Source organism: Ovis canadensis, chromosome 9 (genome assembly GCF_042477335.2).
Source record: "Ovis canadensis isolate MfBH-ARS-UI-01 breed Bighorn chromosome 9, ARS-UI_OviCan_v2, whole genome shotgun sequence".
Lineage (NCBI taxonomy): Eukaryota > Metazoa > Chordata > Mammalia > Artiodactyla > Bovidae > Ovis > Ovis canadensis.
The window spans coordinates 15,706,940-15,721,951 of NC_091253.1; the positions used below are offsets into that span (position 1 = coordinate 15,706,940).

Below are 15,012 nucleotides of genomic sequence, written 5' to 3' on the forward strand. Positions count from 1 at the left end.
ATTTCTAACAAGCTCCCAGGTCCTGCTTCTACTTACAGTTTTGGGAAAACATGTTAGTTCTACCACAAGCATTCACTACGCTCGCATCCAAGAAACTCAACTTTGCTGGAGAAAAGTCATGTCTATTCTGGCCAGCTGTACCCTGAGTTCTTCATGTAACCTGTGGCAACCCCCAAGCCTACCTGCTTCAAGCTATCCATTATGTTTATCAGCCTGCCTTCTCGTTTCAGAAAAGGACACAGCAACAGTCGCATGTGCTCACTCAGCCTTAATAAAGGGCACCGTCCTCGCTCTTCTGGATTTTGCAGTGAGCTCCACAGCCTGTCGTCCTGCCCCTTCAGCCTATCTTCAAGAGCCCTACAACCCTCTTTCATTATTGAATCACATCCCTCCTTACTGTCAATGGCTTCCACTGCCCTTAGAATAAAATCCATACTCTCAGCAAAGGTCTTTAAGGCACAGAAAAAAATAATAATTTTTTCCTTACCTAGTTCTCCAACTTCATCTCATGGCACTCTCTTCCTGCTCACTACCTCTGGCTACTGGATCAAGTTCCGCTTCCTTAAAGACCTCAAGGTTTTCCCATGTGCTATTCTCAATAGAGGGCTACCCAGATGGCACATTGGTAAAGAATCCACCTGCCAATGCAGGAGACGGAAGAGATGCAGGTTCGATCCCTGGGTCTGGAAGATGCCCTGGAATAGGAGACTGGAACTCCAGTATCGTCTAGAAAATTCCATGGACACTCTCCTCAGTAGAATGTACACTCTCCTCAGTAGAATGTACACTCATGCCCTGAAAAACTCATTCTCTGCACTCCTAGTATGTCTGAATCTCTCTCATCTTTCAAGTCACAGTTGTAATGTCATTTTCTCAAAGATACGTAACACCCTTCTTATCTCAATCAGTCCCCAAACTTTATTCCCTATGTTGGCACTTGGTTAAGTTCCTCTGACATGTCACGGTTTGGAATTATTTTCTCTCTTTTCTGGTCTAGTTTATTTTGTATTTGTTGCGTGTATCACTCTCATGTTGTATCCTTACACTGTGCTGCACCTCGATAAAGTTCAACGTGTATTTGTAGAATAACTTACTAGGTAGTTGAATGGATGGAGGAACAATTAAATAATAGAGTAGGCTTTCTTTTACGATATTTTCCTTTGGTATCAGCCTAAACAGGCTGCTCTGTACAGGTTTATTCTACTAAATCATTCCATGGATAAATTTCAAGTCAGTAGATTTCAATCCCTAAAGACTAACTCTAATATCTTTTCATCAAGCCACTAAATTCATAACTGGGGAGAAACTTCAAATTCTCCTGGGATTTAGAGATATGATCAATAAGTTTTTAGAAAAGAGGAAGTAAAGTATAACTTTAGAAGTATTTAATTATACATCTATTTAATACACTCCCTTACTATTTCCTAGGAAACACTATCATATGTGCCTAAAATATTTTTATATTTTATTAATATAATACAGTGACAAATTATTATTTTAGTAGAGTATAGAACATATACAGAGTATATATTCCTGTAAGGCCAATGTATTTGCCACTATAACTAGAAAAAAATTAACGGATTATAAAAATAATTTTCTTTAGAGCTTCAGAAAGTTATGGAAGAGATAAGTTACATTTCCAGGAAGAAGAGATCCTTTTTGAGATAGGAAAACAATTTCAGCCAGTTTTCTCCCCGCTTTGGAATGTCTGCTAAATTTTGGCAAGAAATGAGGGGCAGGTGCAGCCCAGGCAGAGGCTCTCTAGGGTAGAAAGAGAAACTAATGCTTTTTGGTTGCTCAGGGCTGGAGAGCTATAATGGGAACTGGAGGGTCCCTAAAAAGTCTAACTGGGATTTTTCCCAGTGAAACATTTGTTGGATCTTTGGAATGTGTAGGAAGCTGAGGATACTCCTTTTACACTTTTAAAAGGTGGAGTGCATTTTTTCCATCCTTAAGTATGCCTTTTTTTCTAAATCTGAAGAAGGAGTCCAGCTTTAAGCAACCAATTGTCTCTCACTCACGACATCTGATGCATTTGAAGTTGCCTGGACAGGAAGCTTGGACCCTCTGAAGGGTAGAGCTGAATCTTCTACACTTTCTCAGGGCTGATGGGATGGCCACACATAAGCTCTCTGTCTAAAGTGTATAACACACACAGCAGAGAAAGGAGACTAAGGGGATATAGTCTTAAGAAAACTGTGAAACTTCTTGACCCAGGTCAATCCTCGGCTACATTAAAATTTCAGTTCCTCATTATATCTGAATAACGAAGGAAAACAGGAATGCTTTTTGGTTGCCCTCAATATCGTCCCCAAATCCTACATTTGTTTTACACAATGCCTGAGATTTAATAAAAAATGATTAGATATGACAGATTATATAACTGATGAAATAAAACAAGTCCTTCACAGATTATCCAAATAACAGATTTTGCTGATAAGAAATGTAAAATGATTGGTTAAAATTTTTAAAAATAAAGAAGAAAAGAAGAACAAAATAAAATCTGTCCATTCTTTGATGGAGAATTCTCATAGAATTGAAATGTTACAAAAGAAAAATAAAAAACTTAAAATGTATACTATAGACCAGGAGTTAGTGAACTACATACAGCCTGTGGGCCAAAGCCAGCACATTGCCTGCTTTTGTAAGAGTTTTACTGGAACTCAGCCACGTTCACTAATTGTCTATGGTTGTTCTTATGCTACAAAACCAGAGTTGAGTATTTAGAACAGAGACCATATGGAATACAAAGCCTAAAATATTCTCTATCTTGTCCATGAAATATATTGTAAACTTTGACATACGAATTGCTTAAAATAACAAGATTTAATTAACGTCTTCCTTCTGATTTTTTTTTTCCCAGTCAGCTCCCTCAGGGCAGATACCATTCAATAAATGTTAGCTATTATCATTTGATGAACACTCAGGAAACTCATAATTTTATTCAAGACCTCATGTTAAAAATTTGGGGATTGTGAAGTTGAACTCAGATAACAAAACCTTAACATGTGGCCTTGAATAAAATTAAGAGCCTTCTGTCCATTTTAAAGGTAGTAATGTTTTTCAACTTTTCCTTGGTATTGTTGGATTATGCAATAATTATCTGAGCTCCGGAAGTGAGGACTCTGACAAACTCAGCAGAAACTTGAAACTTCTTGAAACTTGGCATCAAAAATAGAAAGGCAGTCACATGCTATGTCTTGAGTACTTAAAAGGAGAAAAATAATGTGAACATCCATTTTTTATACATGTAAATAGAAATACATTTATATGAATGCCAAATTAATATAATTAGTAATAATATTAACATACAGTTACTGAGTGTATTCTGTAGACTGGTAATAACTCCATGTTATTGGCCTTGAGTGAACTTCCCATTGGTATTTTTTAAGAACTCCCACATGGTTGCAATGTTCAGCAAGGATTAAAAAGCTATTGATCTAACTTCTCCCAGAATTACCCCCATTGTTTGCTGTGTTCCAGACACATAATACTGCAAAAAAAAAAAAAAAAAAAACCAACAAAAAAAAAACCACTGGTAGAACAAATTCTTGTTCTCTCAGGCTCACTCACCTTTATTTAATTAGTGAATATTCAAAAATTAAAATCAGGCTAGTTCCCCTGGTTGGCTAGACCATGCTGCTTCTGCTGCTAAGTCGCTTCAGTCATGTCCAACTCTGTGTGACCCCATAGACCACAGCCCACCAGGCTCCTCATCCCTGGGATTCTCCAGGCAAGAACACTGGAGTGGGTTGCCATTTCCTCCTCCAATGCATGAAAGTGAAAAGTGAAAATGAAGTTGCTCAGTCATGTCTGACTCTTCACAACCCCAGGGACTGCAGCCTACCAGGCTCCTCCGTCCATGGGATTTTCCAGGCAAGAGCACTGGAGTGGGTTGCCATTGCCTTCTCTGGGCTGGACAATAGCATGAGGTTATTTGTCCCAAAATTACTCACTCAAAAAAAGAATAAGCAAATGTAAACAAAACTATGGTACCTATTGTTTTCTTCTTTTACTGTAAATAAGCTGTAGTCATCAAATGTATTATTCTTTTTTAGGCAATGTGATGGATATTTGTGCAATGAGGTGGTAGTCAACAAAGTGTGATATGTAAGAAGTTTTGTTGCAATGGAGCAAAATTCACCTGGAAGGCAGGGAAAATATATTAATATAAAGCAAATGTTATGATGTGATCTGTTTTGTATTATGACTCCTACTCAGCTTCTATGAACTGGAAGGATAAGCTACCTTAAAGCATGATGAGAAGCTCAAAATGCACCAGTGGCCAGTGTGAACTTCCACACTAGTAGTTTTGAAACATCCTCTACAGGACTGTGATTGTCTTGGAGTGATAAAGACTGTTACTTTAGATCAGAAGGTAATGGGTAATGTACTTCACTAGAAGAGAGGGAGCAACTGCGAAGACCCCTTTTCCTGGAGTAACCATTACTCCTTAAAAAGAGACCACCAAAAACAAATATATTAACACATATATATGGAATTTAGACAAACGGTATTGATGAACCTATTTTCAGGGAAGGAATAGAGACACAGATGCAGAGAACAGACTTTTGAACACAGTGTGGAGGGAAAGAGTGGGACGAATGGAGAGAGTAGCATCAACATACATACACTATCAGATTTAAGAGGTATAGCTGGGAAGAAGTTGCTGTGTACCACAGGGAGCCCAGACTGGCGCTCTGTGATGAGCTGAAGGGATGGAAAGAGGGGAAGGGAGGGAGGCTCTGGAGGCAGGGGATGATGCATAATTATGGCTGTCTTGAGTTGTATGGCAGAAACAACACACCATGGTAAAAATTAAAGTGAAAAAAGGAGTTCACTAAGTTGAGTGATATGAATTAACACTCTTCCCTCGAGAACCTGAGAGATGTTCCTGCTGGACAGATGGCAACTTCTAATTCATAGCGACTCCCAATTCACCTTGTCCAAGACCTGTGCCAGACCAGAAATCATTGCTTTCTTCGTGGACTTTTCCAGGAGAGATTTGTTATCCCCTTTCTATTTTCACATTTGAGGAATCAGTGGACTAAAATGGACCAGAATGGGCACATTTAATTCAGATGACCATTACATCTACTAATGTGGGGAAGAATCTCTTAGAAGAAATAGAGTAGCCCTCATAATCAACAAAACAGCCGAAAATGCAGTACTTGGGTACATTCTCAAAAATGACAGAATGATGTCTGTTTTCAAGGCAAATCATTCAATATCACAGTAATCCAAGTCTACGCCCCAAGCACTAATGCCGAAGAAGCTGAATGGTTCTAAGAAGATCTAAAAGACCTTCTAGAATTAATATCAAAAATGGATGTCCTTTTCATCATAGCAGACTGGATGTGAAAGCAGGAACCGAAGAGATTCCTGGACTAACAGGCAAGATTTTGGCCTTGGCAACAAAATGAAGCAGGGCAAAGACACACAGAGTTTTGCCAAGAGAATGCACTGGTCATAGCAAAAACCCTCTTCCAACAACACAAGACTGTAAAAATGGACATCACCAGATGGTAAAAACCAAAATCAGACTGATTATAGTCTTTGCAGCCAAAGATGGAGAAGCTCAAAAAGTGAGCAAAAACAAGACCAGGAGCTGACTGTGGCTCAGACAATGAACTCCTTATTGCCAAATTCAGACTTAAATTGAAGAAGGTAGTGTAAACCAGGAGGCCATTCAGGTATGACCCAAATCAAATCCCTTACGATTATACAGTGGAAGTGACAAATAGATTCAAGGTATTAGATCTGATAGACAGACACGGAAGCTTGTGACATTGTACAGGAGGCAGTGACCAAAACCATCCCCAAAAGGAGAAATGCCATAAGGCAAAATGGCTGTCTGAGGAGGCCTTACAAACAGCGGAGAAAAGAAGAGACACTAAAGGCAAAAGAGAAAAGGAATGATATATCCACCTGAATGCAGAGTTCCAAAGAGTAGCAAGGAGAAATAAGAAAGCCTTCCTCAGTGATCAATGTAAAGAAATAGAGGAAAACAATAGAATGGGAAAGACTAAAGACGACTTCAAGAAAATTAGAGATACCAAGGAAACATTTCATGCAAAGATGGGCTCAATAAAGGACAGAAATGGTGTGGACCTAACAGAAGCAGAAGATATTAAGAAGAGTGCAAGAATACACAGAAGAACGGTACAAAAAAGATCTTCATGACCCAGATAACCATGATGGTGTGATCACTCACCTAGAGCCAGACATCCTGTAATGTGAAGTCAAGTGGGCCTTAGGAAGCATCACTACGAACAAAGCTAGTGGAGGTGATAGAACTCCAGGTGAGCTATTTCAAATCCTAAAAGGTGATGGTGCTGCACTCAATATGCCAGCAAAATTGGAAAACTCAGCAGTGGCCACAGGACTGGAAAAGGTCAGTTTCATTCTAACCCCAAAGAAAGGCAATGCCAAAGAATGTTCAAACTCCTGCACAATTGCACTCATCTCACACACTAGCAAAGTAATGCTCAAAATTCTCCAAGCCAGGCTTCAGCAGTATGTGAACCGAGAAATTCTAGATGTTCAAGCTAGATTTGGAAAAGGCAGAGGAACCAGAGATTAAATTGCCAACATCCACTGAATCATCGAAAAAGCAAGAGAATTCCAGAAAAACATCTACTTCTGCTTCATTGACTACGCTAAAGCTGTTGACAGTGTGGATCACAACAAACTGTGGAAATTCTTCAAGAGATGGTAATACCAGACCACCATACCTCCATCCTGAGAAATATGTATACAGGTCTAGAAGCAACAGTTAAAACTGGACATGGAACAACAGACTGGTTCCAAATTGGGAAAGGAGTACGTGAGGCTGTATACTGTCACCCTGCTTATTTAACTTGTATGCAGAGTACATCATGAGAAATGCCAGGCTGGATGAAGCACAAGCTGGAATCAAGATTGCTGGGAGAAATATTAATAACCTCATATATGCAGATGACACCACCCTTATGGCAGAAAGTGAGGAGGAAGTAAAGAGCCTCTTGATGAAAGTGAAAGAGGAGAGCGAAAAAGCTGACTTTAAACTCAACATTCAAAAAATGAAGATCATGGCATGTGGTCTCATCACTTCATAGCAAATAGATGGGGAAACAATGGAAACAGTGACAGACTTTATTTTGGGGGGCTCCAAAATCACTGCAGATGCTGATTGCGGCCATGAAATTAAAAGACACTTGCTTCTTGGAAGAAACGCTATGATCAACCTAGACAGCATGTTAAAAAGCAGAGACATTACTTTGCCAACAAAGGTCCATCTAGTCAAAGCTATGGTTTTTCCAGTGGTCATATATGGATATGAGAGTTGGACTATAAAGAAAGCTGAGTGCCGAAGAATTGATGCTTTTGAACTGGGGTGTTGGAGAAGACTCTTTAGAGTACCTTGGACTGCAAGGAGATTCAATCAGTCCATCCTAAAGGAAATCAGTCCTGGGTGTTCATTAGTGGGACTGATGCTGAAACTGAAACTCCAATACTTTGGCCACCTGATGCGAAGAACTGACTCATTGGAAAAGACCCTGATGCTAGGAAACATTGAAGGCAGGAGAAGGGGACGACAGAGGATGAGATGGTTGGATGGCATCACCAACTCAATGGACATGAGTTTGTGCAAGCTCCAGGTGTTGGTGATCACAGGGAAGCCTGGCGTGCTGTAGTCCATGGTTCACAAAGATTTGGACACAACTAAGTGACTGAACTGAACTTCTGTTTTCACAACCCTGTGTTGTGTGCTTATCATGTGTAATAAACTGAGGGACTAGTGAACAGAGTGTCAGCACTGTTGGGTGAACCGCCCACCTTCCTTTCCCTGGACCCTCGAGATCCAGCAAGTCCATTCTCCCCCTCAGCCTCTCTGTCTCTGTTGTGCTCTATCTCCCCTGACGTCCCATTCCATCCATCTCTATCATTCTCTCTCTCCTAATAAACAGTCATAAATGTAGAGCAACACAGAATAAACAAAGTCCTTAAACCACAAATCAAGTTCCTTGACATCCTTTCCCACAAAGTCAACCTTTCCGTGACTAGACAGATTATTGCTCCAGCTTCTGTATTTATTCACTGTTAAATGACAGCTTGAAAAATAGAAAGCAGAGGTTATAAGGCACAATGACTTTAAAGGAAACATTTATACCAATTCTTTCCATTTCTGTGAATATAGAGGAATATCTGTGAGCTTTTTCAGTCCCCCATCACACACTCCTCTCCATGGAAGAAGTGACTTTTCTGCCTGATGAATTTATGAGATGGCATTGGCATGCCTGACTCCACTCCTTTTGTTCTAGAGCTGCTAGTTCCACGTCATCTGTCATTTCAGGCGTGTGTATGTGTAAGTATGAACTCGAATGTGAATAAAACAGAGTGGGAGGGAGAGAATGAGTGAGAGAGAGAGAGAGGAAGAGAGAGAAAGAGTTATCTTGACTGTTCAGTTGTAAGAAAGACTAAATGGTCTATTTAATTTGGGTGTGGGGAACTGGCCCATTTGGCCCGCAGTACCACCCAGTTTCTCCAAATAATTTAAAAAGTTTTTTTTTTTTTTTTAAAGCAGTATTCTTAATGTCCCTGGCCCCTGTACCTAGTTCTCAATAGGTTCTGAAATTCTTTCTTTCTTGCTGGTGTAAAATTCAAAAAGTATCCCAGAGTATGAAATTAAATATTAACATATGGAAAAAAAAACCCTGAATTGTCCAAAAATCCCAGTACATTAAACACTCTATTCCTTTATTCTCACTTTTAAGAATCTGTCACTTTTTTAATAAGCAGCAGTTGGATCACAGTGTTCAATTTTGTATCTTACAAAGTTTCCAAAAAGACTTCATGAAGTGGAGCTTATTGAAATTCTCCTTCAATGACCAAATTATTTCATAAAGTAAAATTGTAAATCACTCCACATTTCTAGATGGTTTTGGACTAGGAAAATTGCAGGTGAGGGATAATACTATTAATTTCATGTGGTTAAAATTCACAAACATGAAATTTTATGTTTTTTATGAAATAAAATTTTATGAAATTTTATTCTACCTTCTTAGAACCCTCCAACTGGCACATCCCCTTTCTGATAAGAAAAGGTGCAGTCATTTATGGAATACCTAGAACACACTTAGCACTGTGTTGAACACTAGAGGAATAAAGCTTAATAGAAATGATTTCTGTCCTCAAAGAATTCAATAAACATTCAATATGGCAGATGAGTAAGTTCATAATATTAAACTAATTAATGATTCCTTTTTACCTCAGCTGGTTTGTAAGAGGTCATAGAATGCACTCAGCTAATGTTTGTTGACAATATGTCATTTCCAACTTAGTCTTCATATCATTTTATAAAATAGGTATATAAAATATTGTAATCTGTCAGTGTGTGTGTACATATATTGTGAACTATATATGAAAAGTTGGAAAATACAGATCTACTTATTTTAAATAAGTCTCTGCAGTGGGTGACAATGAACATTTAGTGAGTTTCACAAATGTAGAGCAGCAAGAAATTAAATACCCCAAGAAAAATAGGACATTAAATTGTGAAACAACAAACTCTACTAGAAAAGAAGATGCAGAATCATCAAAAGCAATTTCAGAAGTTTGGGGAATCAGAACTAGTCTACACTGAAGTACTACCTAGCTTTGTTACTCAAAGTATGTGAAGCCATAAGCATACAAGCATGCAAAGGAAAGGATTTAATCCTCATTTCCAACTGACCTTTGAGAGTACATATGATTAGCTCCATGTATTAGGCATCCTTCGGTGCTACACACCCCTGAATTTGTAAAGGAGAAGACCATGGTCCCCAGGTAAGTAGTAGATGAGTGTTTGTATGCACGTATAACTATATGTATGTTTCTGTATGTGCATATAAACCATATTCACATGCAAAAACACATATGACATCAATCCTATCCACTGATCTATCCATTCAATTATCCACCTGCCTGCCTTTCTAACGATCCATCCATCTGTATTTGTCCATAATTTTTTCACATGTACATTTCAAGTTAAGCTGTAAAATTTTACTCTTAATTTTTTTAACTCAATGCATTTTCTGTACCTGTAGATATTAATACCTCATAGTTACACAGCACATTGCAAACATCTCACATACAATATTTCATCTGCTCTTATTCACAACCTCCAGAGATGCTAAGATGACGCTATCAAGTTCATCTTGCATAGCAAACCAAGACTTGAGTGAGATCACATGACTTTTCCAAAGGACACACAATCAGAAAATGGTGCCTATAGCACCAGATTCTAGGGCAGAGGATTTCAAATCAAAGACTCAGAAGGGAGCATGACTTCCAGAAAGAAGGTTAAGCTTTGGAACAATTGCACCTGGGATGCAGCTTTCACTCTTGCCTCACTTAACTGGAGTGCTCCCAGGATCTTCAATTTCTTTCCATGGGACTAAGGCAAGGATGGCAATATTGCAGGTGGTGGTGGAAACTGGAATTAATCTGTGAAAGTGCCCAGCAGAGTTTGCTTGGTCGTCTGTGGGAGCTGAATGCCCTGAGGCTGTTTCTTATGCTGCAAAAGCATGCACTTGATTTCTGCCTGCAAGTGAGCAGGGGCACAGACACATGGGCTGTCCAATCACTAACTGAATGATTTCTACGTGAATCACAACATGAGACTCTCTCTCCTATTTCACAGTGGGTTTCTATTTCTCTCCATTAGCAGATGACATGCACTCACAGAAGGCAAGTACATTTAAGTATTACTGTACAAAATGATGAATTTAAAAAGCAAACATTTTACGCCAAGTGATATTACTCATTTTTAACAAATTTGTAAGACTTGACCTATGGTTTACTTAATCGATACAATTATTCTCATTTATTACCATGAATAAATAAGAAATAAATATGAATATTAAGATTAAGTAGATAAAGTATCATGTCTAAAATTAGGTGAAAATAAAATTCATTTAAAATTAAATTCATATGAAAGTCTTTGGTTATACTTAATTCTGAAATATTTTAATTTTGACACAAGTAAAGCTCAGTGAGGTCAAATATCACCAAATACTTATATGCATGTAGGTATATATTATTAAATATATGTATTTGTGTATAATTGTATTAATGTGTATATATATAATATCATGTAGGCATATACACATATGTGTGCTGTGCTTAGTCGCTCAGTCATGTCTGATTCTTTGTGACCCTACGTACTGTAGCCCGCCAGGCTCCTCTACCCATGAGGATTCTCCAGGCAAGAATACAGGAGTGGTTTGCCATGCCCTCCTCCAGGGGATCTTCCCAACCCAGGAACTGAACCTAGGTCTCCTACATTGCAGGCAAATTCTTTACCATCCGAGCCACCAGGGAAGCCCATGTACACATATAGGTGTATACATAAATGTATATACACACAACAACAGAAATAAGGCTCTACGTAGCCAAATAAATCATCAGTTTGACTACTGATTTGGAAAGTAAACATACTAAACAGCATTTGGTTTTCAGGTATTTTTAAAATGTGCTTTTTTGGTTTTCTGATAACGAGTCAAATACATTCACTTCTTTAATAAGGGTTCTACAAGCTACTTCTCCATCCACGAGTAAGAATGCTCTTTAGTTTTTATTTTTTTAAAATTATGTTTACTTGTAAGCAACAGTACCAGTACCATATTGTAAAGTAATTAACCTCCACTTTAAATAAATAAATTTATATTTTAAAAAATAAAAAGTAAATAAATAAATAATAATAATAAAAAGAAAATGAAAGAAAATATAAGCACAACAAAACTTCAGGGCTCTTAACTGCACAGCACCCCTCCAATGTTGGGTTCTCCAAGGCTCTGTCTTGTATTTTGTTCTGTGCCCCATAATGTTTGTTCACATAGGAAGCTTTCTCGACTGTCAGGATGAATGACAACAGTCTCTGAAAATGACAATGACTTGCACTGGTAAAAACCTAGCAACACTTAACTGCGCTCAAAATATTCATACAGCATATTCTGAATAATTCAATGATGTGTGGGAGAAGAGGGGCTATTTCTGGAAATTTGTCCTATGTCATCTTTTGTGAGCAACTAATTTTCTCTGATAAAATAACTGTCTTTTTTTTTTTTTGTATCTTAATGTCAAAATGCAGTGAAATTTTTGATACCTATATGACACAGCTTTATTATTTCCTGAGTACTAAAATATTGAAGAATTTAATTTAAAAATGTATGGTATTTTGAAATAAGTCGTATGCACTAGGTAACTGATGTGCCAGTCGTGATATAGTTTAACTCATATAGATAAACCCAGGTAACAGATTTTATTCAGGACTTTCCCCCAATAGACAAGGGATCCATTCATTTAAACAGCAGGATCCAAGCAGGATCCATAAAATCCCAAACCCTTGAAATAAAACAGTTTAGCACTGATTTATGAAAGTTAGCTTTCTAGCACAGACTTTTTTACTTCAGGTGTTATTTTCAGAGATTTTATCCATTTGACTATATAGCAGCAGACTAAACTCTCACACAGAGATCATTAACAGGAATTAAACAGAGCAAGTACTAAAGCTGGCTTTGCACCTACTGAATGCTGCAAGTGTCTGTACTCATTTGATATGCATCTTGCAAAGCTCGGCTGTTCCCAGAAGGCCACTCCGTGAAGACTGAGCGAGCAGCGTCTGCTAGCGGTGCCTGCGAGTCACAAAAACAGAGAGCTTTACGACAGGGAGGCTTGGAGGCAGGCTGAAAACCTGGGTTTGTACATTTTCACGCCTTAAACATGCATGTAAATTGTTCCTTTGATTATTTCCACAATGCACATTACTCACACTGAGAAACCATTGAATCGGCAAGATTTTCCAGATCTCTTCATAGGCTCCACTTAGGAAGCCCTTTACTAAAATTGCTTTATTAACTGCTTATTAGACAGACTTAGTTTTAGATATAGGACAAAACACGACAGAAGAACACAGCAGGCTGCTGTTGGTGGGTGGTCATTGTCTGGGTTTGAGAGTCATCCTACATTACCTGTGGCATTCATTGGGCACTGATTGAAGGCCAAGTCGCCTGCTGGAGTCCTCTTCCACACCATCGACATCAGATAATCCTCTGGGCATATTTCATAAGGTGCTGCAATTTAAAACAAAGGGACTTTTAACACCCGTGGTGTTTATTTTTTAAATGCTGGCAATAAGCAATCCTGAAATGCAGCTCTCTGACTGAAGAGAGCTGTCTTTTTTTAAGTGTGGTGTTTATTGAAATGTTAGAGATGTCTTCAGAAAAAAAACCACCAACTTTCATTTCATTCTCTACAAAATCCTCACAGAAAAAAAGCACGTTTCAAAGAAAGCTTCGGCTTAAAAAAAAAAGTCATTTGAACATGCCTATTGTGGGGAAGAGAGCAAACGAACCAAGATGGCGTGGTCAGGCTCTCTCACCCCACGTTTTGTGAATAATGACTATGTAACAATTGAGCTCATGTATAGCACTGTCCATGTGCAACACGAGTTACCCGCTCAGTCATTTGTGAGGTTCGCCTGTATAGGCTTCACCTGGAAAAGCCCAGCAGGGTTGTGTGGGGTTATGTTGTGTTATATATGTCTGCTGCTGTGGCTGTCGTGTCAGTCAGGAGAGAATAAACGTGTCTGTAGTTCCTATGGATCCTTGCATTTGCTTCCAGCCTCTTAGCTCATGCCTTGCCCACCATGGGTTCAGTGAACAGTGTGAACAGCGAGACAGTTGGTGTCATGAACAGGATCAGCGATACAACTGGTGTAGTCAACAGGATACCCAGCTGGTAGAGGAGCCTGAGGCTCCACAGAAGAGGTTGCAGGATACCCAGCAGGTAGAAGAGCAGGAGACTCCACTGGCTGGAGGGAACCAGCAGCCACCACATAGCATGTGGTACCATGTGGCTACGATCCTCTCGGCATGGATTCCAGTGGAAGATTGGGAGGTGGTGGATGGCTCACCGGATAGCACTGAAAAGATGTTACAGGCAAGAGTTCCCACCTGCCGAACAAGGCAGCAAGGGCTGCTGCTGGCACCGTGGGGCAGATTTTATTGACTACCTGCAGGTGAGTATGGATAGTGCTCCCCATGACGCACCATTGGTGTGCAGTCTCTTGGAAGAACTAGAGCAACATACATTGGCATTAGAGCAAGAACCCGGTGGCCCTGAAGAACCCAGCATCTCTGACAACAAGACGGTAAGTGATGGCGATAATCAATGCTATGAGACCACGGGTCCCACTTGGCAGCAATGCCTATTGTGCAGCAGAAGGTGAAACATGAGCAGCCTATGGCCCAGGGTGGGCATCCTCAAGAGGCCCTGTCTGTGACTGAGTTCACAACATACAGACCATATATTCAGGTGGAGTTGGTCGACTTGGGTATGCCATTTTGGCAAAGGCGAGGGGAACCCTTGGCAGCATGGCTCTTGTGATGTTGGGACACAGGTGGACAGTATCCTGTGTTCTGGGGATGGGGCAGAACGACTGGTATCTATCACCAGTCACCCCTCGTCGAGACAAAGGCTGCAGAATGCTAGGCAGCTCATGCAGGGGTCGCTCACGCAGCGCACACCTTCATGGAATGGATCAACACTGCCATCTGCACCCTGTGGGTGAATGTGGGGGAGCCCCAGCATATCGGGAGTAAATGGTGTAACTAGGCTGCGTTGACCCAAGTGGTGGGAGAACTGGGCATGAGGCAGTCGATATGTAACCCAAATACCTGAGGCCCAGATGATGAGCGTTTCCCTGGCGGCACTCCGGACGCCCTTTGAACAGTGCTCGCTGACCTCTTCTGGATCCCTGACTGCTATTCCTGCACCCTGTTTGGGGCGCCCCATCTACAAGGTGACCTCCATGGTTGCTAGCTTGGGAGAAGTAGCGGGATGGCGTGCCAGACGCCATTTTGAACAGTGCCCCGTTGACTTCTTCTGGATCACTGACTGCTATTCTCGCACCCTGTGTGGGGTGCCCCATCTATGAGGTGACCTCCATGGTGGCTAGCATGGGAGCGGTACAGGGATGGCGTGGCAGAT

The 15,012-nt window shown here is 40.0% G+C and overlaps 1 protein-coding gene across 1 annotated transcript in view; it reads right to left on the reverse strand.

Annotated features, from left to right (window-relative positions):
• ADGRB3 (adhesion G protein-coupled receptor B3) overlaps positions 1–15,012 on the reverse strand; it is an 898,087-nt gene that overhangs the window by 492,240 nt on the left and 390,835 nt on the right. The window contains exons 9-10 of the mRNA XM_069599501.1: positions 12,993–13,094; positions 12,550–12,656 (exon numbers count right to left, since the gene is read on the reverse strand). Of these exons, the coding sequence (XP_069455602.1) occupies positions 12,550–12,656; positions 12,993–13,094 (209 nt within the window). The remainder of the gene's footprint in view (positions 1–12,549; positions 12,657–12,992; positions 13,095–15,012) is intronic.